Source organism: Eulemur rufifrons, chromosome 1 (genome assembly GCF_041146395.1).
Source record: "Eulemur rufifrons isolate Redbay chromosome 1, OSU_ERuf_1, whole genome shotgun sequence".
Taxonomy (NCBI): Eukaryota; Metazoa; Chordata; class Mammalia; order Primates; family Lemuridae; genus Eulemur; species Eulemur rufifrons.
In genome coordinates, this window is record NC_090983.1 from 100939313 (window position 1) to 100966468 (window position 27156).

The 27156-nt window shown below is 36.3% G+C and overlaps 1 protein-coding gene across 5 annotated transcripts in view; it reads right to left on the minus strand.

Annotated features, from left to right (window-relative positions):
• The window catches only part of WDR33 (WD repeat domain 33), a 93796-nt gene that overhangs the window by 21194 nt on the left and 45446 nt on the right, over window positions 1-27156 (minus strand). For 4 of the 5 annotated variants that reach the window (XM_069464381.1, XM_069464467.1, XM_069464586.1 and 1 more), the window contains exon 8: window positions 189-315. In XM_069464381.1, the coding sequence (XP_069320482.1) occupies window positions 189-315 (127 nt within the window). Of the gene's footprint in view, window positions 1-188; window positions 316-20821; window positions 21427-27156 lie in introns of those variants that run through there. The other variant, XM_069464594.1, reaches the window with a different exon arrangement.

Here is a 27156-nt window from a genome sequence, read left to right on the forward strand (position 1 = left end):
AAATCAAGCCTTATTTCATTAGGAATTTAGAAACAAATCATATTTAATTAATAAGTCTACAGATCCAAGTCCATCTGTTGTCTAAACTACTTTTTCAGGATAAGAAAAGAGAAAGCTAAAAGTTAAAGAACACAGACAGCTTTGGTCCCTTCCGTTTAGGGATCAAGGTGGGGGTTCCTATCACTTACAGTGTTGCAAGACTCTGCCCAGTCTTGGGATCCCAGAACTTGATTGGCTGTTGACTATCTTTACTTCCTGAAACAACTAACCCTTTGGTTGGATGCCAGTCTACACATTTCACATCAGCACCATGCCCTGTCGGAAACAAGTCGGGATAAAAACCTAATCAGTCATATGCATTTAAAGCCATTTAAACCAAAGTAGAGAAACCTATTAGATGTTTTGATCTCAGTGTTCAGTCAAGTTAAACTTTTTAAAAAAGACTCTTTGGCCTCTGTGTCTGGCAGTCTTTGGGATACAGAATCCTCTCCTCCTATGCCGGGACACATAGGAACCAGTCCTTTTCTCCTGGAACTAAGCACATCTTCTTGCCTACTTGCTGGTAGGTCAGTCAAGGCTTTTTGGAAGCTGTACCTATCAAACGCCTGTCATAAAGCTTTTTAAACTTTTCATGCTATTCCCAATTATCCTAATTAGGCACAATCCCTGTCATTCAGTTTGGTTTTCCCACTTTGTGTAGTTCTTATAGATCAAAAGTCCTAAATTCAGGTTTAAACACCACCACCTTCTAGATATGAAGACAGGAAAAGTATTCCAGCTTTCCACTACTGTTTACCGAAAAGCAGGAGAAACACAATACCTGCTTGATTCACACGCTGTGATAACCAGATCAGATCATAATAAAAGCTACCCTATTGAGTGCTTAGTATATATTAGGAAGTGTACTGAGTATTTATAAGGATCACCTTTTAAATCCTCACAAAATCCTGAGTAAAGTATTAGCATGATCTCATTTTACAAGTGAAGAAACAGAAGGACTGGAGAGGTTAAATAGCATATCGCAGATTCCACAGCTAGCCAACAGGAGTAGGGATCTCAACCTGGTCTGCAGCATTCGAGATAGTGAGTTCACTCAACCACTAGGCTAAGGCATGAGGTCACTTCGCAAATGTAATACATTAACTACAAAAAATCACTAATAATTTACAAAACTGAAATAGGTATGATTTTTTAAAAACTGGGAGCTGTACAGAGTCCCCAGAATCAAATATTTTATATAGCAAATGCACTAAGAAACAGGTGAGCAGTGAAGCAGAGCATTTGAAGCAGCTTCCTTCTCTAACCTGGATCAAATCCGGCTTCTGTGAAATTCTGAGGTGGAAAAAAGAAAGGATACGGAAGAATACAGACAAAAGTAGAGAAGGAAGAAATGGTGTAGAAGCATTGGAAGTGATTTGTACAGTCCAGAAGGGGAGAAATTTGCATCTCAAATGGCTGTGGGCTTATCCCAACACAATACCCCACGCTGACAAGCACGTAGGGGGATAAAAATTCTCCAGAGAACAGTTTGACAGTAGGTACTAAAAGCATGAAAAGTGTGTCTCCCATAACCCAATAATCTCATGTCCCAGATTGTATCATAAGGAAATAATGGGTATCCAAAAAGATTTGTCTACATTTACTGATGCAATTTACTATTTTTAATAAATGCCTCTGAATAAGACACAAATATATGACAAATGACAGTGTACCATATGTACTCAAAGGAATATGCTGCACCTATTATAAATGATCCTATAAATCATTTAATGACATGATTAAAGTGCCCATGATACTAAGTTTATTTTTTAAAAAATACACCAATCAGGGCTGGGCGCTGTGGCTTATGCCTGCAATCCTACCACTCTGGGAGGCCGTGGTGGGAAGATCACTTGAGGTCAGGAGTTCAAGACCAGTCTGAGCAAAAGCGAGACCCCGCGTCTACTAAAAAAAAAAAAATAAATAAAGTAAAAAAATAAAAAATAAATTTAAAAAATTAAATAAAATAAAAAAATTCACGAATCAGTGTGTACCATCATTGTAAAAGACAAACAAATCAATAACATGAGTGACTGTGTGAGCATATCTAAATACAGAAAAAAAAGCAATAAGTAGAGACACCAAACGCTTATCAGAAATATTAAGCTGAGGGAGGAGGGTACTAAGGTGATTCTTCTTTCTCCATGTTTTTATATTTTCTACAACAAACATATTTTATAACTGGGATATGAGGGTGGGAAAGGGGAAGTGAGGTTTTGCTGTTGCTTGGTCTTTTATTAAGAAAATTAACTGAAGGCCAGGCATGGTGGCTCATGTCTGTAATCCTAGCACTCTGGGAGGCCGAGGTGGGTGGATTGTTTGAGCTCAGGAGTTCGAGACCAGCCTGAGCAAGAGGGAGACCCCGTCTCTACTAAAAATACAAAAAATTAGCTGGTCGTGGTGGTGTGCGCCTGTAGTCCCAGCTACTGAGGAGGCTGAGGCAGGAGGATTGCTTAAGCCCAGGAGTTTGAGGTTGCAGTGAGGTATAATGACACCACTGCGCTCTAGCCTGGGCAACAGAGAAAGACCCTGTCTCAAAAAAAAAAAAAGAAAAGAAAAATAACTGAAGATGGAACAAATGAAATATAAATACATTTCAGTCCCTTTAATCCCTTGCTTGCCTTAAGAAACTTTAATTAATGATTTGACCCTAAATAGATGTGGCCAAGGAATTTAAAAACTCCAGGCCACTGTCACCTAAAAATAAACTTATATGTAGCTAAGCAATCAAATTTGAGTTTATGGAAAATCCATGAGAGTAGCTTTAAATTATAATGCACTATCCAAAAGAGTTCATATTCTTAGGAGTCATCTCTACCCTCAACTTCTTGGGTATACTTTTAATTTTAATACACAGAGAAAGTATTTCTGTTTAGTTTTAAAATATATTTGCTTATTTTGAAGAAGTATATGAAAAGTAAAAAACTATCAACCCATAAAGAAGGACCAACAAAATATACTCCAGTTGCTTTAATTCTGTTTTCTAAAGTTCTCTAAAATTTATGTAAGTAAAATTCAAGCAGTGAGGAATCCCATGAATTTACCCATATCCATACACATCACAAATATAAATCAAACTGACTGGTACTAATTGCTGGATTTTATTTTATTGGTTATTCTCAATAAAAGTAATAATACTAGCAAACACACATATATAGGACTATTCTAAGAAAAGTATGTATACCGACTCATCATTTTACATGTGAAAATTATAAAGCATAGACCAGTTAAAGAACTTGTTGAGGATCACACCATTACAGTGTGGCAGAAGAGAGATCTGAATGCAGGGAGCTGGCCCCAGAGCCTCTGCTTTTAAGGACCGGCCTTTTTAGAAATGAAAAGGTCAGTTTAAGAGTTACGGGGGTGGGGGAATTAAGAATATATAACTTCCTGTTTGCTTCTATATACATAAAGACTCACTGAAGGATGGTACTAAACAGAGAACTGGGACAAGAAGAGACACTTTTTAGGCTTTACATTATTTTACTTTTGAACCATGTGCATGTATTATCTACTGTAAAAAAATTAAATACAAATAAATAAAAGTTACCTAAGAAAATATGTTTAAAAAAAAAAGTATGTGCAGCATCTAACATATGTGGCTTGAAAAGGGACACATACATACACACATACACTGTACACTCATATACTTGCTCAAAAATGCATTAAATATGCCTGAAAGAATACATAAAAATTCATAATATTAACTGCCTCCAAGAAGGGAAACTAGGTAGCTGAGGGGGCAAGGGTAAGAAGACTTTTCATCGTATGTTGTTTGAAACACATGAATGATCTATTGAGAAAAAAATTCAATTTTTAAAAATTTACTAAGTAACAGTAGATTCCTCTAGAAAGTGGGTGTGAGATCTTTACAAGCAGCATTCATCATTCTTATAAGTTTTTAAAAAGTGAAAAAGAAGAAAAATAAATAGATTAAGTGGGCACAGAAGAAATAAATAGATTAAAATAAATAGATTAAGTGGGCACAGAAGAAAATTGATAATGCAACCGCTTCCTTCTTTAGGGAGAAAAAGTTACTGAATTTCCACTGGAGTGACAAAAACTATTTCAAATGATAAAATTCTACCCTCTCTTGTCAATGTTTATACATTTAGATCCAGAAGGATATGACTAGTAGAAATTTACCCTAAGAAAATAAGAGGATTTTTAAAAACTTTTATATGTAAAAGAGTATTTGAAGCCTTACTCATAACAGTGAAAAACTGGAAACAAATTTTAGAAGTGGAATAATTAAATGAATTTTGCCATAGCCTGAAAGTAGAAGAATCATACAACTTTAAAATGAAAATTTTGGAAACAAAGAAAAAAGCTCGTGAAATAATGTGCACTAAAAAGCAAACGAAACACACACACAAACTATACATATGTTGTGACAATGATTACAAAAAACGTGTGTATGGTTATGAAAATGTAGTTATGGATAAGCAGGAAATGAAAATTATACTGGGATACTGGAAACAAAGATGAAGTTTTCCTATTCACATTTCCTCTAGTGTGATATTGTGGTTTTAATAATAATATGGGTTAGATTGTGTGTGTGTATGTGTGTCCTTTTCTTTTAGTATGCTTTATGAGAAAAAAATACCATTAAATACAAGTTACTTTGCTAGGTAATGTTTTACCTATCAAATTAGCAAACGTTAAATTTGGTGACACCCAATGTTCATAAGAGAGAGAAACAAGCATCCATGATTGGATGGAAAGTAAATGAGCGCAACTTTTGGCGGAGGCCATGTGGTTATATCTATCACAATCTTAAAGACACAGCCTTTGATCTTGTAAAGCCTCTGCTAGGAATTTTACCCTATGATTGCAAAAGCATACCAAGATTTTATGCACAAAGATATTTACTGCACCTAGTTTAAATTGCCAAGACCTGGAACAACCTAATGTGAATCAATGAAGTGTTATTCAGGAAAATTAAGGTAAATCCATATAATTCAATACAATCCAGCTGTTAAAACTGAGGGAGAATGAGGGACCTTTTTGGGGTGTTGCAAATGTTCTCTATCTTGGTTTCTGTGTATACAATTTGTCAAAATTCATAGAATTGTACATCTTAAAAGGGTGAATGTAACCTTATGTAAATTAAACCTCAATAAGCCTTAAAAAAAATATAGGCAGAAAAAGCAAGGCATAGTATGGTTCCGTATGTATAAAAGAAAATTTAAGCTAGTAATTGCTTAGGAAGAAATGGTACGGGAATAAGGCAGCATTTATTCTTCTATAGTCCTTGAAGTTTCTTAATATGTGTTTTTATTACTGTATTTTATACCAAATGCTTTTTGTTTCCCTCTATTCAAAACTCAAGGGAATGACTGATATCAATTAGGTCTTCATTTGCCAGTACAGAACTAACCAGCGCTGTGGTCCCAGGAAGATGTGCTCAAGATGCTCAGCAGGGGTGCAGCTTGGCATTGATACTCTCAAACACAGCACAGTGGAATTAAGTTTCAAGGATATTATGGCTTTTGTGAATTGGCAAGCCATATATAAAAACTTTATCTTATATAAATTACTATTTCATAGAAAAATGGCTAAGTACCAAACACACAACTTATTAATTCCCAACATTATCCCTAAAGAACACCTCTACACTAAATTTGATCATTCATTTCTGAAGGTACAGAATATCAAGATACAATTATTCAAAGATCTTTGTGACTCTCAAACATGGAAATTCCAAGAATGTAGTATTTGTAATGCTGAAGCAGTTAATACAGACTTAATGGAAAATTCAGGTGGTAACAGTTTTTATAGCCTAGTGATTAGATGTTGTCCTACTAAAATGGCTAAAGTTTTTAAGACTAAAATTTTCTTGCTAACAGAAGACTATTTTTTAAAGTAGCATTTAATTATACTTCTCAGAATCCAGTCCCTAAAAAGTGAAGATAAATGTCTGGACAACATCAACCCTGCTCCAGACACTACAAAGCCTATCACAGGCACAAAGTATGGCCCCACAGGGGACTGACAGAAGTCTAGAGGTAGACTGCGGTGGACACGCACAATCCTCAGTAGGATGGCAGAGCTTTAAAGAAGCCAGTGATATAGGTACATGGTGACCAAGTAAAGAGTCCAGAATCACTGGGAAAGGTCAAAGCATCTTATCCTGCTTGACTACAACTGGAAACATAAAATATACTTGAAGATATCAATAGTGAAACTAGGATATGCAATTGCAAAATTCTAAGATTAAGAGATTCCAGTTGTAAATCACTATAAAGAGCAAGACTGTCACAGATCTGTGTGTGGAATTCCCTTTGAACACAAATACTTAAGAATTTAACCCGCACATGTGGCTACCTAAATTCGTTAAAGTTAAAATTTTAGTTTCTCAGTCATATTAGCAACATTTCAAGTGCTCAATAGTCACATGTGACTAGTGGCTACCATATTGGACAGGATAGATTTAGAATATTTCCATTATGACAAAAAGTCCTATTGGACAATTGGCCTTAAAGTTTCTCTTTGAATTTCCATAATCATATTATTTTTATTCACTCCCAGTTGCACAATTAACAGCAACAACAAAAAATTATCTTAAAATGACACTAGAGCTAGGGAAGACTGCAAAATTATCCAGCCCTATAATTTTTATAGATGAGAACACTGAGGCCTAAATGGTTTAAGCAGTGGTGGGAGGTGGCCCAGACTTTCTTCCTCCTGATCCAATCCTCTCTTCATCTCACTAAATATCCAAATGAAGTGGCAGAATAGTTCCTTTTGTTTGATTTCAATCATGAATCAACTTCCACTTCCTCAACTGAGGAGCTTGTATGTGAAAACTTCCGTATCTCAGAACTATACAAGAAAATAATTTAGGGAAAAAAATATAAAAATAAATACATAACAATTACTTCTAACTAACTAGTAAGTAATCAGATCGATTCTGAAGACCAGGGCCTTGTTAAGAATAAAAGAATATGGCAACCTAATTCCACCGAAATAAATTCCAAATTAACCTTCCATAATAGTTATTTTTTAGAGGTTAAGCCTTGATGGCAATGAATTCTGAATCATTTCTTAGCTAGCTAAATTATCTTGCTAAACATTCTCAGGATCCTAGCTAAATGAATACTGACAGAATTAACATCTCTTGGATGCAGGTAACATCGCTTTGTGGATTAACTTGTGTTTAATATGCCAGAAATAATGTTCAACTTATTATTTCATAGTAATTATTTGCAGAAAGCAACCATTAATAATGCATTAAAATTCATACCAAACAGGAAGTAAATGATTTCACTTTTTCCATTTGATCATTCTTTCACACATTCACGTACTCTTCCACTCATTCATTACTTCAAAATAAGTGTGCATGATACCAACATCTATCGGGCTCCTACTATGGGCGCTCAACCTCTGAAATACGTGATGACCAAACAAAACGAGGACTAAACATTGGGGGAGTATTTGCAGGATTACATAGTGCTGGAACAATAACTTTTTAGGAAAATTAATACTTAGAATAAAAAAGTTTTTGGATCAAGATGGAAATTAAGCTAAAAAAAATAAACTGATGCAGTTTTAGAGAACTTTCTCCACAAAATAAAAACAGAAAAATCCCCTTTAAGAATATGCTACATAACCACGCTTGAAACAGCAAGGCGCAGAATGCAAACGAGATAATTTTCCTAAGTAATGAAAAAATGCTCAATGTGTTAAAAACAGAAGAGATTCTAGAAAAGCAAGGCAGAGACTCCTTAATAAACCCTAAAATTCTGAGAATAACAAGATAAATGTTTTAGGCTTCAGATAGTTGGTGAAAAGATATTCTAGACTTACTTTTGTGGATAGTGGAGTGTTTTCTGTTCATAATTTCCTATCCCAGAATCGTAAAGTGTAGTACAGTGCAGGCTAGAAACCCAGTAAGGGAAGGTGTTTTTGTTTTTTGTTTCGTTTTGTTTGTGTGAAACTGGATGTAAACTTTGTGCTCCTGGGTATTTTTCTCAGGACTTCACCCCTCTTCCACCTCATCTGAAGACAACCTCATAGGATCCTAAGGAACCTGTCATCCCACACAGGTATATAGCTCTACCTTAAGACAGTGCATAGGATCCCAAGGCTTGGTGAACAGTCTGAAAACCAATATACAATGAGTTTTATTAGAAGGTCAGAAATAGTATCCATTTTCCCATTTTATTATTCCTGGATCAGGCCATTTTATGAACAAATCTTAAGAAAAATTTCTTTTATACATAACTTCCACAAGGCACCAAGGTTTTCTAATACAGGAAGAAAAAAGGCAAACAAAGAATTCAAGTACCATCTTGTACAATATTAACAGTAGAACTGTTAAGAAAATGTGTTAAACATTAACAACAAACTCAGGCTACTTCTAGTCACAATAACATAAAATGTAAACAGATCAGTTTAAGACAAAGGGTAGGAGAAGCCTTGGTCCACAGCCAGACACTTCAGTAGATCAGAGGACTTAAGAATTTAAAAAATTAAGAAGCAAAAGTTAACTTGTACGCTAATCAATCAATATGCAGTTTATTAGCATTTTACCTTCCTTTTATGCAAAATTATTTTCACCATGATCCAACAGTCAACATCAACTGAGAATGATTACTATTAGCATCTTTGTTATCCAAATCTAGAAAGTTACATTAATGAAAAACTATAGAATTAAATGGAAAGTTAATTCTGGGCAGTGTTTTTACAACGTTATGTTCCAAGCAACATCCCAGAATCGTGGGTGAAGGGGTTCCGTGGTCAAATAAATTGAGCAATGCTGAATTTTAAAATGGACAAGTTTCTTTCCATGTTTGAAAGCCTTCAGTCCTTGTAATATATACATATTACAAATCTGTAGGGGGATTTGATTATGAGTCTTCTTTTCTCAGAACACTTCCAAGTCCATCAGAAGCCAGATACAGGAAACTTGAAACACTAGCTAATTATGTTGTCTGGTAACGATGAACCTCAACTCAGGAGGATGGATTCCTCTGGGGAAGGAGAAGACTTAGCAAGGGCACCCAAAGGGCCTCCTAACCATATCTGTAATGTGTACTTCTTTATTAAAAATTCACAACCAAGTATGGCAAAATGTAAGCATTTGATTAGGACTGAGTGGTGGCAAAGAAGTGTTTTTTTCAAGTTACAACATTTTGAAATGTATGGTGTCAGAAGAGTAACTAATACACAAACATAAAAGTGCAAATTCAAATGGGATAAGGAGTAAGGACGTAGATGTACCATAAATTTGGCAATGTCTACTTAAGTCACATGTTTAATTTGCATATGCAGGTAAAATGGTTTCTACTGATTTGTACCAACAATGTATTCACATGGAAGAAACTGAAATTAAGCATACAACTCATAAGATTAATGCCATGTAATTAATTATTTCTGGCATCAAAGTGAACAAATCTTATGAATGTATGATGAAATATGTAACTTTTTAGTCAAATAAAAACACACAGGCATAAGTTTTGTGGAAACTTACACATCAGACTGATGTTAAACTTTTATACAATAACATGGGGGAAGGGTGTAAACAGGGAAGAGCACAATTGCCATGTAAGTCAAGTTTAAAGACTAGATTTAGAAAAACCTTGAGGATTATGAAATGGGTGAAATCAGGTGATTGATACAATTGGAAAATCTGCAATATTCTTCTAAAACATTGTCTGAGGTGTATAGAATGTGTGTTAATCCTCTATATTCTTCAATTATAATAACCAGAAAGAAGCAATTGTGAAGTGTGGTGCTTAGTGCCAACTGGCAAATTCCCCTTTGTGGGCTTTTCTAAAATTTAAATCTTTTTTTTTTAAGGCTCTTTTGGAAGGTATTCATTAAAGATGCTTACAGGAATGCAACAACCAAATATTCTTCAACCTTACTGCTGTTGTATTCTTCCAATTCTTTGATGTTAACACCAATATTATAAAGCACTTCAGCCATTTGTCTCAGATGGGAGATACTGGTGTCCCCAAAACATGCAGAAAGCAGCAGCAAAATCCTTCATAAGAAAGGGTGCACTGGTGTGTGTGTGTGCATGTTTGTGAGCATATAATTCAACAGTCAAATGTTCTCTAGTAACATTTCTGCAGACATTTATAATTCAATAACAATATACAGGAGTAGTCAAGAAAGTAAGTATATAGTAACCACTTGAAAAACCAGAAAAATGTAAAAGGGAAAGAATAATAACTATACTTCATTAATAACAGAGTTATTAGTGCTAGCAGATAACCCGGTCCAAGAATGAAGAGAAGCCATGACTGAAACACTAGCTTATTATGTTGTCTGTCAACTCAGGAGACTGGACACCTCTGAGGAAGGAGGAGACTGCAGAGGGGCACAAAAACGGGCCTTTAACCACATTTGAAATATGAATGAAAAAGCAGAACCAAGAAGGAAAACAAAGGGTTTTCGATGATACTTCCAGAGCTCTTCTAGGATAAGCCTTCCTTTTGAAAGCAAGGTAAAAAGATGAACTGGTTCACTTTCAGTTGGCTAATGATACTTTTTTTCTAATTGAAAATTTGGAAACATAAAGGCAACAAATAATCCTGGTCAAAAGCAGACATAATTAACCTCATGGTAATCATAGTTGCTCACAGCATCAACTGTATTTGGAATCCGTGTTTTTCCACAATCTTCTTAAGGCACATTCACACATTTTTGGTAAATGTAGCTCCCTATAATCTTGTCCACCTACTGCTACTCACCTCTTGGAAGAACAGGAAGTAACAATGGCAGTGATGAAAATGTTCCTCTACCAGAACAAGGTTACATGAACCCCTAAATACTGCTGGGGGTGCCTGTCTATTACACTTTCCCAGGTTATTGTGTAATTTCAAGCTATTATTAAGATTTTCTTCCTATACATGAGTAATCTGAGATGACATATGCTCCACAAAGCAAAAACATAACTGAGAAGACCTCAACTGGGAGCTGGTTATATTAAGTTCTATCATATTAAAAACATACTCTGGGGCTGAGGACAGTGGCTGACACCTGTAATCCTGGCACTCTTGGAAGCTGAGGGGGAGGATTACTTGAGCTCAGGAGTTTGAGACCAGCCTGAGCAAGAGCAAGACTCCATCTCTACTAAAAATAAAAAAATTAGCCAGGCATCATGACCCACGCCTGTAGTCCCAGCTACTCGGGAGGCTGAGACAGGAGGATCACTTGAGCCCAGGAGTTTGAGGTTGCAGTGAGCTATGATGACACCACTGCATTCTATCCAGTGCAACAGAGTGAGACTGTCTCAAAAAAAAAAAAAATCATCTAATAAAATAACTATTTAGTCCATACTGATATTTATAGAAATAACTAAATAGGTGGGGGAGAAGAGTCAGATCTCTCATGCATAAGATTTCCAAACACTCCACCTTTAAGAGGTAGTGTTATTACTCTCCACCCCTTAAGTGTGGGCTGTGTGCTACGACTTCACTCCAGAGAATGCAGTAAGAAAAGGGGGGGAAAAAGAGTAGCCTTACATTAGAGAAATCTGACAACCACCACCTGAAGCAGAAGATCAAGGTCAACATCAAGTCATGTACACAGCACACACCCTTGACCCGATGTGAGGAACATGGCACTTTACCTCTGTGATCTTCCTTCCCCAAACCCACAACCTCAAGTCTAATCATGTGAAAATCAGATAAATCCCAACTGAGGGACATTCCACAGCATAGCATTAAACTTCTCAACAACACACTGGCTGCAAGACGGAGGAACAAAACCTTGGAAGTGCTGAAGTGGGGAAAAAAAAACCTTTGAATCTAGAATTCTCTACCTAGCCAAAGTCTTGTTATAAGTATAAGCACAAAATAAAGACAGATAAGAACTTTAAAATTTTTGCTCATAAATCTCAGAAGGAGAAAAAAAAAAACACCTTAAAATTCCAGAAATGTGGTAACTAAGTAATGCTTATTAGGAAAATCTAAACCAGTTCAAATTAAACTTAACATAAACAATACCAGTATTTCCTTGTGGAAGTGTTTAAAATCTGCCATCTTCCTGTTCTTTATTGAATGCATAAATGAATGAATGATAGAAAGCCCAGAGAGCAAAAAAAGAGATCCATACACATTGTTTAAAAAACAAAATGGGTCAGGCATGGTGGCACACATCTGTAATCCCAGCACTTTGAGAGGCTGAGGCAGGAGGATTGCTTGAGTCCAGGTGTTTAAGACCAGCCTAGGCAACACTGCAAGATCCCACCTCTATAATAAACAAAATTTTAAAAAGCTGAGCATGGTGGTGCACACCTGTAGTCCTAGGTACTTGGGAGGCTAAGGCAGGAGGATTGCCTGAGCCCAGGAGTTCGAGGTTGCAGTGACATATGATCACGCCACTGGCAGTCCAGCCTGGGCAACACAGCACAACCCTGTCTCTATTTAAAAAAAAAAAAAAAAGAAAAATGAAAAAAAAAAAGAGGGAATAACCAAGAGATGAAATTAGCTTTGTCCAACAGGAGCATATGTACAGTGTCAAATCAGTTGCATTTGGAATCAAGAAAAGGATACATTAAATATAATTTAATTTAAATAGGTACTTTGTTCAGTGCTCATATGCTATGTAACAGCTAACAATAAAAAATTTTGACTAAACCAGATCTATTTAAACCTCAGATGTCACTTACTAGTTATGCCCTTCTGTAATTTACTTAAACCTTGCTGAACCTTAATACAGTCATGTGTAAAATGGAGATTCTTACTCAATTATTGGGTCGTTTTAGGAATTAAATAAAATGCTTGCAGCACTTAGCACCATGCCTAGCATATAATTTGAACACTCAATGAATAAAAAAAGCTTTCATTTTGATCTAATCTCAGCCCTGAAAAAGGTGACCATGGGGATACTTTCATACAGACTTAGTTATCTAGCGAAACTGTTACTACTATGAACAGAATATGGGGAAGCAGAAAATGGCTCGATTTGAGAGTACTTCCCCAAAATGAAACTTTTATACAAGACTGCCAAATTTCAGTTTTCAAATGACCCCTGAAAAAAGAACACAGAGTTCTGATTACCACCAACCAACCCAAATACCAGATGTGATGTGGTACCATTTCTCTCTCAGAAATGGAAAACCTAAAATGGCAGACCACCATTACCTTCATTATAACTATGTTTTTAGTAACTAAGACGGATAATACTTCTAATATAACTACTGAGTCCACTAGACTAAAATGCTATCGCCAATATTGACAAGATGGCACCAATCACTCTTTATTTATGGCATAAATGTCTGATGAATCTCTCTGCATTTTCTCTATTTTTAAAGAATATTAACTCATTTTAGAAAAAAAAAACCCTACAGGAAAAATGCTAGGTTTAGCTCAAATGTCTCTCAGTTACCTTAATTGATCACTAACCTCTAAATCCCCCAATGCCATGGATTACTTTAAGCTTCAAATACATGATTAAACACTTAACGTGTAAGATGTCTTAAGAAATGTAGAAATGACAGAAGTAGAGAGAATAGTAGGAAGGTCAGGGAAATTGTTTCAAGGTCACTAATGTGAAAAGGGAATTGTGCCTTGGAATAAAATCATGATTTTAGTACTAAATGAAATGATGTATGCCAGCCACTTCCTAAATTACTTCAAAAGATTGCAAAGGATGCATTTATTTTCCAAGACTGATATAACTGGACCACAAATTTTAGGAAAATTTGAAAAGACTTCAAAATGTGGGTATTCTCTAAAAATAGATGGACACAGGCTGATAAATGAATGAACCAGAGCAGAGAAAAATCAAACCAAAAACACACAGAAGGCTATAAGCTATCAAGCCTAAAAAGGATTCCAAACTCACAAGACAGCTAGTGACAAAGGTTGTGACGAAGTAATAGGGGCAATAAAAGGGCAACTAGTCCACGTGGCCCCTTCTGACTCCTTGTTTATGCAGACAAGCTGTCCTTAGTTACATCAGAGAACTGCTTTGTAAAGAAAGCACAATTAAGTCTGGGAAGGAACCCTAGAGTGGGGTTTGAGGATGGAGAGTAAAGCAGCATGAAGTTTGTGAAATGTCACACTATGAACCTGAAGATGGAAAGGAAGAGGAGGAGAAAGAGAAAGAGGAAGGGGAGGAGAGAGAGGGTAAAGAGTGGAATAAACTTAAGCCCTCAATCTCAGACACAGCCCACTTACTTTGGCAATTGTGGCAGTAGCCTGTTTCCTCCAAGACTGTCCTAACCACCCAGACACACACACACACACACACACACACACACACACACACACACACACAAGCCCACAGTGAGGTCTCCCATCCAGGCAAGAACACTTTAGGTAAGTGGACTTAACACACAAAAAAAAAAAAAAAAAAAAAGCAAGCAAGACAGTGACTTCTACTAACCAGTACAAACCATTATTCAAATATATGGCCAGGTAAGGATCATCTGAAAAATCAAACAGCAGGAAAGACAAAGACCAGGAAAAAGAAACAGATTAAGTGACATTAGGGGAAAAAAAAGGAACGATAGATTTTCAAACCAAACAACACATACACACCTCAATTACTATGCTAAATGTTTTAAGGGGTATTTCATTAAAAACAAACAAAAAACAAAACAAGCCACTATGAAAAAGATCAGAGAACCATTAGGAGTTCTTGGAAATTAAAGATGCAGTTGATAAAACTAAAAATTCCATCAGAAAGGCTGAATAACAGATTGGTCATGATTGAACACTAATTTAGTATTCTGGAAGAAAAACAAATCTATTTTATGGACAGAAACATAAAATATGAAAGAAAAAAGTAATACAAGATAGCTTCAAATGGCCCAATATTCATCTATTAAGAATCCCATATAACAAGCCCAGACAATGGAAACAATAATCAAAGATAGAAGAAAAACCCTTTGAATGGAATAACGATGAGGTTGCAGATTAAGGTGTGCAAAGATGAAGTTCAAAATATTTACACCTATACCCACAGTAAAAAAAAAAAAAAAAAAAAAAAAGTTCACAAAGAAAACCAGATGACTTTTAAAACATCCAGAGAGGAAAACCAGGATACACACAAAATAAAGAGAATCAGAATCACATCTTACTTCTCATGAGCAAAACTGACAGAAGATAATGGAGGCCTTCAAAATTCTGAGCCAAGAGGATTTTGAACCAAGAATTCATAACCTAAACTATGAATCAAGTTTAATGGCAAATTAAAGACCTTTCCAGACACAAGAAATTTTGAAATTTACCTCCCAAGCTGTTTCTGAGAAAAATTTTTGAAAATGTATTCAACTGAAAACTGAGTGGACTTAAAAGAATGACTTAAAAAATGAAAACAAAATCAATTTATTCAAACTACAAAATTAAAAACTTAAAAATTTGCTATGATAATGATCTTAATGATATTAAGAAAAATTAGAAATTTCAAGAAAAACTAAAGCAAACTTAAACTATGGCATTATTTTCAGCAGTTCATAGGACAATGGATTTAAGAAAACAGAATCTTACTTGATCTTAAACATTCTCAAGCAAAACAACTTTTTTTTTTATTCACCCTACATGTTAGTCACGAAGAAACAACTTTTTTTTTAACTGCCACAAGATTATCATTCCTTTTTATTTTTTTCCTGAAGATAATAATTACAGGGTATCATTCCTTCTCTAAGGCTTGATTATACTACTTGTTTCTATGATCAATAGTAGAAATATCATTCACAGTAGGAATGCTATTTTTTGGTTTTCATTTTTTAGAGTTTTAAAATAGAAGAGAATAGAAAATAATTGTAGCTAATAAAAATGGTTTAAAAGCCTTGACTATGTATAGTACAGAGAAGTGAAAAAAATGCTAAGGGGCATAGATTTCCTTCTGTAACTTAGTGGTGAGCCAAGGAATATTGCCTAAAGCTGGTGGGCCCCCCAAAATAAAGGTTTAAGAACATTTAAAGCCATAAGGAAAAAAAAAAAATCAAAACAATACAATTCAGTATGACAAAAACCAGGAGGTAGAAGGCTGGCTGGTGGTTTAAGTACACCAAATTTCTCACCTTTCATGACAGAAAGTAAAAAGACATTGTGTCAGGCAGATATACCAAGAAATATATTATTTAAAATTCTGATGGTAAATAAAAACAAATTAATTTTAAGAAATTAACTCTGGAGAGAGGTAATGACAGATCTTTGTATTTCAAATTCCATCACTCTGCGGTGTCGGCGAAAAGATTTTACCATGTGTGCATATGATTTTTTAAAAAAAGGTTAAAATTTAAATGTTGGAGATTTCCTAAAATGTTTATCCTGTATTATCTTCAGAGTTTGGCAAGACCACAACAACTTAAACTCATTAATGACTTCCTGAACACTGAGGACATCTTCCAAAAGTTTAAGTGTTCCATACCCTCTGATTTATCCAGTTTACTGTCAGGAGTCTATCCTAAAGAAAAATTTACGTGCGTGGACACAAATATAAAGGTAAAAGGAAGCTTAGTGCAAAACTCTGTCTTAGCAAAATCTTCTTGCAAATCCTAAATGCCTATTAATGGGGAATGGTTAAATATTAAATAAATTATGGTATACACATGCAGTCAAAATGACTGGGGTAATGATGATATGGAAAATGACCATGATATATCATGTAGGGAGAAAAGCAACTAGCAAAAGAATACATGTAGTATAATCCCCTTACATATAGTAATTTTTTAAAGTATCTTTTTATTTATGTATAGAAATTCTAGAAAGATACACACCAAACTATTAATAGAATAGTGCTTACCTCTGGATGTGAGACTGGGAAAGGGAAGGGAAAGATGTTGACTTTTTACTTCTAATTGCTTGAACTTTTTATGAATTTTTATTACCTTCGTAAAAAGTGGGAAATTCTCAAGAAAAACAACTTCTACTCAAATCTTTCCTTACCTTTCCATCCCTCCATTCCCCCCCACCCACTGCTGCACCCAACAGATTTCAGCCTTCCACATGGCACAATGTGAGTGTGTGAAACCACCTTACAACTGTCTCCAATTCTTACTTCTACGCCATGCATAGAATATACCTGTCACCATGTATGACTGGTGAAAAAATGCGTCTCAGTGTTGCATTTTGTCTTCGGCTTGGTTGGTTAGGGAATGGCGCTGAAGATGAAGCCAGGTTGCACGTGAGATCCCCACATACGCCAGTAATTGTTACGCAGTCAGCCTGCCTTTGTATTCATCAACTGTCATCTTCCCCATCACGGACAAGATAGGAAAGGATCAAAGTAAAGCCATTTTAACTAGTGTGAACACTTCTTTAAAATCCATACTGACAGTAGGCTTCAGTTGGCACAGTGGTTGTATTCTGAAGAACACATTTGTGATACGTATAACCGGAGCTCATACATTTCTTTTGCCAGTCAAGGACACAGAAATCATTTAATTGTGCTATCGATGCTTCCCAGAGACAGAATGCTGGTTAACCAGGTATCTATAGCAGAACTGCCTCTCTGTGCTCTGTGGGATCAATGTGATGTTGGGATGTGTGGGACCACAAAGTTCTCAGCTTCTGGCTGGTACTTCTCATCTTCTGCCAATGGACTGAACATAAAATCAAAGCAATGTGGCAGAGTGAACCACCTTAACTATTCTTCAAGAATGATTTTTCTTTCACTATGCATTTTTACAATCAGCAACAAAGAAAATCAAAGACTGAAGAAAATTAGATTAAATGAGGCCTTACAATGCAACCAAAGTGCTGGTTATAGATTTTGATCCAACTTAAAATGGCCATTAAAAATGTCCAAATAAACAACTGATACCACAAAGATATATTATTTTTGACCTTTATATTTTTTCAAGATATTGTAAACCTAATAAAACATAGCAATGGAAAGAATATTCTGCTATCAATCTATAGAATAACTCAGTATACCTTACACTTATCAAATATAAATTTATCTAACTAGAACTCAAAAACAGCAGCTGGTGGATTATCCTAAGTGAAGTATCCCAAGAATGCAAAAAACAAACACCACATGTACTTGCTATTAAAATGGAACTAAACAGTGAGCACACATGTGCACAGAAGAATGTAAAATTTAGCAGAAAACAAGCGAGGAAAGGGAGAGGAGGGGATGGGCAAAAACCTACCTAACAGGTACAATGAACACTATATGGGTGATGGGAACACTTACAGCTGTGACTCAAGCATTATAAAATGATACATGTAACCGAAAACATCTGTACCCCCTTAATATTTTGAAATTAAAAAAAAAAAAGGCCGGGCGTGGTGGCTGACGCCTGTAATCCTAGCACTCTGGGAGGCCGAGGTGGGCGGATCGTTTGAGCTCAGGAGTTCGAGACCAGCCTGAGCAAGAGCGAGACCCCACCTCTACTAAAAATAGAAAGAAATTATATGGACAGCTAAAAATATATATAGAAAAAATTAGCCAGGCATGGTGGCGCATGCCTGTAGTCCCAGCTACTCGGGAGGCTGAGACAGGAGGATCGCTTGAGCTCAGGAGTTTGAGGTTGCTGTGAGCTAGGCTGACGCCACAGCACTCACGCTAGCCTGGGCAACAGAGTGAGACTCTGTCTCAAAAAAAAAAAAAAAAAAAAAAAAAAGCAGGCCGGGCACAGTGGCTCAGGCCTGTAATCCTAGCACTCTGGGAGGCCGAAGCAGGTGGATCGTTTGAGCTCATGAGTTCAAGACCAGCCTGAGCAAGAGTAAGACCTTGTCTCTACTAAATTAGAAAGAAATTATATGGACAACTAAAAATATATACAGAAAAAATTAGCCAGGCATGGTGGCGCATGCCTGTAGTCCCAGCTACTCGGGAGGCTGAGGCAGGAGGATCCCTTGAGCCCAGGAGTTTGAGGTTGCTGTGAGCTGACGCCACAGCACTCTAGTCCAGGCAACAGAGTGAGACTCTGTCTCAAAAAAAAAAAAAAAAAAAAAAAGGCAAGCAGTCGGTGGTTCTCAGGAAAGATTCAAATATAGTATTCATTCAAAAATCAAACAAGCAAGCAAGCAAGCAAGCAAAGTCAAATAAGAGAACTTTGGGGCCAGAACATGGGGAAGGCTGGGAGTGAAGGATTGCTTTCCGGCACTTCTATGGTTCTGAGATGACAGTGGAAGCAAAGTATGAGGACTTATATAAATAAAGCTTTAAAAAATAAGTCATAATTCCATTTCAATATAATGTTATTTATTTAAATGTGGCTTACAATACAATTTTATCAACAATACTTCAAAACCTAAGAATAACTACTGAAAACAGGATAATCATCTCCCATCCCAACTCTTGATCCAATAATCTCCTCCCTTAAATAAACACTTTAATGTCTTTCTTTTTTTTTTTTGGAGACAGAGTGTCGCTTTGTTGCCCTGGCTAGAGTGAGTGCCGTGGCATCAGCCTAGCTCACAGCAACCTCAAATTCCTGGGCTTAAGTGATCCTCCTGCCTCAGCCTCCCAGGTAGCTGGGACTACAGGCATGCGCCACCATGCCCGGCTAATTTTTTCTATATATATTTTAGTTGGCCAGATAATTTCTTTCTATTTTTAGTAGAGGCGGGGTCTCGCTCTTGCTCAGGCTGGTCTCGAACTCCTGACCTTGAGCGATCCACCCACCTCGGCCTCCCAGAGTGCTAGGATTACAGGCATGAGCCACCGCGCCCGGCCTAATGTCTTTCCTAATCAATTCCAACCTCCTCTTAAATCAAATTAACTAAAATATGTGTTTTCTTTACTCCCATCTTGCCTTTTAGCATCTTTCCTTGACATATATGACTTAAGCAACAAACATTTGCTTCACCCTGAATTGCAGGAGAGCTTGCTTCTGTGTAATGTCTGCAGCCCTCACAACAGCCCTGTGAGGTAGGTATCATTAGCGCCACTTTACAGACAAGGAAACACAAGCTGAGAAAGACTGATTTGCCCAGTGGCAGAGCTGGGATTCGAAGCTAGACCTGTTGACTCTCAGATGAGTAATACTTAAAGCTCCCCAGAGGAAAATCAAGATTGCCCCAAGTAGAAACTATGATTGTACCTAGAATTTTGGAGCTTCTCTAGAGAAGAGGTTCAACAATATAATAGTTTCTTCTTCCCTGTCACTTAATCATCATAAACAGTAGTTATACTATATTCTTCTATCATTAAATCTTAAAAGTAACAACATACAAAAGAGTCTATCCCTCACTTTTCATAGAAAAAAAGAAGACTTATTACAAACAGACTTGCACCCATCATTGACTATGAAAAGACACAGTAATCTGGCACTATTCTACATCAATCCTTTTGGTAAGTGGATGGTTAAAAGAAGACATAAATGTAAATGTACTTACTACAGTAGATGATATTAATAAAACCATGAATTTTGTGGGGATCACAAAAGTGGATTTCTGCCCAAACAGATTTAGTTTCAAAATACAAAATATACCACCTATCTATGTAGCTAACTTATATCAAGATGAATCCTGGCATCTATGCTATATCTCAATCTATGTGGCATAATTTAGAAACAGACACAAAGGGTTATTTAATCACGTCCCTACCAATCCTGAAATCTGTGATAACTCTGGAATATGCTAATGCCTTCTCCATGCAAAATTATGAACTGTATTTAGTAAATAAAAGCTAAATGATAGCTCGTAATACAGCATTTAAAACCTAAAATGAGTGCACAAACCTAACTTTTCTAATTTTAAAACTAGTTCAGTTTTTACCAAATTATAAAAGGATTCAGTGTTAAGGAGAATAACCTCAATATTATTCAAGGTGAATATACAACAGAAAAAGCTTATCTTGGAGTTTACTAGAAGACAGATTTTGTTCTGAAGACCTCCATGTTTTAAAGATGTCTCCAGATTTGCGTGAGCTCAATAAATATCTGATTTTAAAAATATTTACCACTTTTAAAGTCACAAAAACTACAAAAATTACCTCATTAGTGATGGGAATACTATTCTCTGTACTATAATTTAATACTACGGTTCTTAATTTTAGAATATGTTATGTGACATTAAGATACTACTAAAAGTGATACTCCGGGCCAGACAAGGTGGGGCTCACGCCTGTAATCTTAGCAGTTTGGGAGACTGAGGTGGGAGGATTGCTTAATGGCAGGAGTTCCAGACCAGCCTGAGCAAAAGCAATATCCAGACTCTACTAACAAAAGAAAAAAAATTAGCCAGGCATGGTGGCACACACCTGTAGTCCCAGCTACTCTAGAGGCTGAGGCAGGAGGATCGCTTGAGCCCAGGAGTTTGAGGTTGCAGCGAGCTATGATGATGCTAGTGCACTCCAGCTGAGGTGACAGAACAAGACTGTCTTACACACACCCCCACACATACACAGCGATACTCCAAAACCAAACGGCTCCAGTAGTCACTTGCACTGCTCATGAAGATAGGAATGACCAACCGCAACCCCTACATCCAGTGTCTCACCTGGCTCGCAGGACACAGAAATTATCTGAATAAATGAATAAACACAAAGATCTATTCAGTGATCTTTGATGCACATAACTAAACTGGAGAGTAGACCTATTAAAAACGTGGTTCCTTCTTTGCCTAAGATAATGACATTTCATAAGGAATTTTACCATTATTACAGTCTGTTATATTTAATAGATAATAAATCTTTAAAATCTCTTTGATATCCACTGCTTTGTATTAACATATACCACACAGAAAATGAGCAGTTGACTCTTACCAGATGTAAAAAAGCAACTCCTGAAGCACTAAAACCTAGACACTAAATTTAGTGGGGTAAACCCTAGGATCCCTAAGAGAGATGAATGCAGGAAAACTAACTTATTTCTTAAAAAAAAAATACTCATATTTCACTCACGACTTCATATAGCCAGCTGAAAAATGGCACACGCTGGTTAACATGCCACCAAATGCTTCCCAATGGCTTTGTTTTTGTAAAAACATAATTGTTGGCATCAACTGTAACTTGTTCCAACCTATACCTACATGTCACTGCTACTTAATCCTGACCTCCCTAAATAGTAAAGGCTAGTCGGATTTGAATGCTTTGAGAAATAAAAAGCAGCCACAGATCTCTGAGAATTAATCTGATATTTAGAACTAAGTTTCAATGTTATTATAAACTGATTTGACATTTATAGCTTAACCATTTTGTTCTCCTGTTGGACAATCTCATTAAATATCTACATCAAATGCAGTCATTCTGAGACCATGACAAAGTGAGACAAAAGGAGGTCATTGGGCAACCCACAAAATACGAAACATCTTTATCTTATGAAATCAGTGACAGCTATTTCTTCTTTCTAGTCTGCCCTCCCTGTAAGATTGAAAACCAATCAAAACATTGCTTCCGCTTTCTGACGGCACCGAATCCAGAGCAAGCCCCCACTTCCTTAGATTAGACGCTCTCCCATATTATCCAAAATCCAAATTCTACAACAGATTCTAACACCCTCTTACCGAGACACCCCATGGTTCCTTATGTTCTTTGTGGCAAGGAGTAATAAATCCAAATTGTTCAACTACACTTGCTGGTCTTTGGCTGAAGGGCATTCACAATCGTGAAAACAGCAGAATGCAAATAGACTAAAAGGTTCTAGGCTTACAAAATGACTCTAAAACATGGCTTATTAAGATACATCTAAATTCACAGGGAGGGCAGCTTTGGATGACTTTGGCACAAGATTTCTTCCATTTTGCTTTTAATGTCAAGACCATACCAAAAAGTTTTGAATGGCTCAGATAAAGTAAAAAGCATTACTGATGATCATAAAGAAAACTGTTAAGGCACAGGAGAAGCCTATCTAGTCAAGTTTATTACCAAAATGAGCAGGAGTTAGTCAAGGCTCATTCCAATTGGAGGCTTGTCCAAGTATCTAGGCTACACACAGGTTTATGGGTATTTTAAAACAAGGGCTCCAGGAACTTGTTCAACAATAATAAAACTAAAGATCTAAAGAAAAAGTGAAAGAGGGTAACGTTTTTGGCAACAAAAGCCCTCACCTTAACTATTGGAACATCTGGATAATAAGTTAGCTGCGAGAAGAAAATGAAGACTTTTGTATGTGCTCTTTCACTGAAATATTTTTTTTAATGTGCAGAATCTCCCACTTGGTAGTTGAATGTTATTTCTGTAAGTATTAATCACATCCAGAGGTACAAAAACCAAAAATGCAAATTGAGCACAAACAACAAGTTTCTTTAACACAAACAAATCTACCGTAGACACGAAGAAACCATTTTATAAATATATACATTTCTTTTTGGACAGAGTGTCTCACTCTGTCACCTGGGCTAGAGTGCCGTGGCGTCAGCCTAGCTCACAGCAACCTCAAACTCCTGGGCTCAAGTGATCCTCTTGTCTCAGCCTCCTGAGTAGCTGGGACTACAGGTACATGCCACCATGCCTGGCTGATTTTTTGTATTTTTGGTAGAGACAGGGTCTCGATCTTGCTCAGGCTGGTCTTGAACTCCTGCCCTCAAGTGATCTTCCTGCCTCAGCTTCCCAGAGTGCTAGGATTACAGGCATGAGCCACCACACCTGGCCAAAAAAATACATATTTTAAAACTAATCTATTTATATGTTTAACATAAAAGTTAAAAACTAGAAGTCGTTGAGAACTTGAAGAAAATGACAATCAAAAAGGTCCTGTCTGCCCCCCTAAAAAGGGCAGAAAATATGTTTTTATCAACTATAAAATCAGCTTTTTAAAAAGCCTATGGAAAAAACCCACCTATTTCCCACCTTTTAGATACAACTGGAAGACTTTCATGTCTAGGTTGTAGGGACATGGGGTAAGTATGTGCCAGCTGCCCAAGGTCCCACTGTTTCCTCCAGGGCCCTGGAAAATGTCTGGAGCTTCAGTCTGAGACTGCAAACATAAAAGTCATTGTCTTCAAAAGCACATCATTTTTTAGGAAATCTGCACTATGTGGGAGTTCTGGGTGAGAGACAGGTAAATTTTCACCCTCACTGCCCTCTATTCATGTTGCACACATTGCAATCTCATTTCTCTTGTTAGATAGGCTATTACCACTTACTTTTGATGGATCATGAAAACCTGGTTACTTAATAAGCAGGAGCTCCAATTTAAACTCATCTTTGGATACCATCACATAGGTCAGAACCATGAACTTCAATATAACAAGAACCAATTTTTTAAAAAAATGTTTAAAGACTTGTTAAAATAAAAAATATTTATAAAATGTAATGCCTGTATAACACACAGTAGAAAAAGGAAATGTGGTCTCCCTAAGGTCATGTGGGAAATTAGGTATTAACAAATATTTTAGGGAATAATAGGTTAAATATTCATAAGCTCCATTTTAAAATAGGTTTATTAGCTTTAACCTATATTCATATTAGGGTATTAGAAGTAAACTACTAGGAAGGCAGACCTTTGTACTACATCAAAACCTCCCTTGTATATCTCTTAAAAAAATTTTTTTTAATTTAATTTAATTTTATTTTATTTATTTTTGTGTGTGTGTTAAATTATACCTTTATTTTTATTTTTTACTTATTTATTTCATCTTATTGTTATGGGGGATACAGAATTGCAGGTTACATACATTGCCCACGTACCACCTTTCCCCCCAAGTCAGAGCTCCAGGCGTGTCTGTTCCCCAGGTAGTAGGCGTTGCACCATCATGTAGGTATATATCCCTCCCTTCCCCACCCCCCTTTATTTTAGATATGCAGATTTATTGCCTGGTAATGTTTAGCACATGTTTAACTCATATGTGATTCTAAAATAATGATGAAGAAAACACCAGTGTTGACTACTTTAAAGACCAGACCTCAATAACTGTGCCAAAACTTAACCTTTACAATGACCATAGTCCTCAGCGCATCTCCTGGTCAAGGACTGAAATTTTCCTCCACCATGCTAAGCCTTTCAAACACCTATCATTTCATGGGCTTTCATTTCTAATATCTGCTTCCTAAATCAAAAAAGTATCAGCTGGCCGGGTTCAGTGGCTAACATCTGTAGTCCCAGCACTTTGGGAGGCTAAGGCAAGAGGACTGCTTGAGGCCAAGAGTTTGAGCAGCCTGAGCAACACAGAGAGACCCCATCTCTACAAAAAATAAGAAAACTTAGTGGGGCACAGTGACACACACCTACAGCCCAAACTACTAGGGAGGCTGAGGCAAAAGGATCACTTGAGCCCAAGAGTTTGAGGTTATAGTGAGCTTTGATCATACCACTCACTACACTCCATCCTGGGTGACAGAGTGAGACCTTGTCTCTATAAAAAACAAATTAAAATTAAAAAGTATCATCTTATTTCTTCAAGTGGGAAAAGAGATATGTAAAAAAAAGTCAAAATATAAAGAAAAAAAATTACATTTAGGGGACAGGTGCAGTGGCTCATGCTTGTAATCCTAGCACTTTAGGAGGCCAAGGCGGGAGGATCGTTTGAGGCCAGGAATAACAATAACTGAAAAACATTTAAGAAAAATAAAATACACTTCTGAAATAACCATTTTTATTCTTAAATATGCCAGAGATATGGAAGGCTCTGAAATTAGCTTTGGAAATGATATAATAGCAGCTGACATTGATTGAACACTCTTTATGTGAAGGCACTAGTTAAGTGCTTCTCATGAATTAATGCATTTAATTCTCAATATAACTCATTAAGGTCAGTACTATTTCTTAATCCCCACTTTACAGTGGGGATTCAGACACAGTATTGCAACTTGCCCAGTGTCACACAGCTGCTAAGGGCTAAAACTGTGCACTAACATCCAGGTTCTAGAGCCGGTGGCTGTAATCATATGCAGTGCTGTCTCTTGATACACTAACTTTCACTGAGCTGCTTTTAGTAGCAGGAAACTAGCAGATGAAGCTACTCAGAACAAGTAATAAAACATCAGACTATGTTCAAAAGAATATAGAAGCAAACCAGTGAAAGATAATTAAGACAACTCTACACAACGTAAGGTGAAATAATAGAAACCACAAAATAAATTTCATTAACAGGAGAGAAAAAGGAAAAATAATGTAATGAAAAATATTTTTCAAAGCCTAAACTACCTAATAAAATACTATGGTGGGAATTGGACGTGATTTGGACTGCAAAAAATAGTCTTTATCTTATGTAGAGGTTGATTAGATAGGTATATAAATACGTAAAAATACATTATACTATACATTTAAGATCTGTGCACTTTACTGTATATATCTGTATATACAACTAAAAAGCATAAATACATATTTTAAAATATTTTTAAAAGATTAGATAGATTTTGAGGCTCCATTCACTTCTTCAAACAATAGGGTAAATAACATCCAATGATCAACAGAAGTTGGCAACATCTTCTTTTGGAATATATCCTATCCACATAACCCTCTGTAATGAATGTGTCTACATGCTTCACTTTCAGAATTTCCAGACTTGAGTTCGCCCTAAAATACAAAACTATGGTTCACAGACAACATAATTCAGGTTAAACATTATCAAATCCAACCATCCATATGAAAAGGAAATGCCTTTGATAATCTCCCTAGCAGGCAATAAGCTAAATGTGGTAAAATTTCAGCAAAGGGAAGCCCAAGAGCTCGCACAACAGTCCTGTTCTCTTATCTTTCTATAGGAAGAAATTTCTATAATTAAATCCAAATACAATGTCCTATATCCTCCCTCTATCCTCTCCACCCCCTACATTCCAGACCTGTACAAAATAAATCCAATTTTACTTCTATACAAAATTCTTTAAATATTTGAAAATGACTATAACCCTCTTCAAAGTTCCTTTTAACCAACCTGAATACTAAAATCCATTTACTGCTTCTCATGATTTCCAGACTCTTCTCCATTCTAATCAACTCCCCTTAAAAATGAAGCTCCACCATTCTGAACACCTATTCTTATTAAATGGGGAAGGCCATGACACCTCAAGAGTTCATGTCAATCATCTAAAACCCAGGACTGTTTTTATATGAACTCTAATAAACCAGTCTAATAAACTCTGGAACTGAGGCTAGAAACCTAAGTACAGGACTTTACATTTAACCACTACTTGTAGTTTTGACCATCTGTAAATTCACAAAGAAAGCCATTTAAATTAATAAAAACTGTTAAACAGGATGGGGCCAAGACATGAATTTTCTAGCATACTTGCCTCATAGGTAACATCGAGTGAAAACTTACTTTGGGAGTGACCTTTCAATCATGCAGCACAAAGCCACATTCCTCTACCATG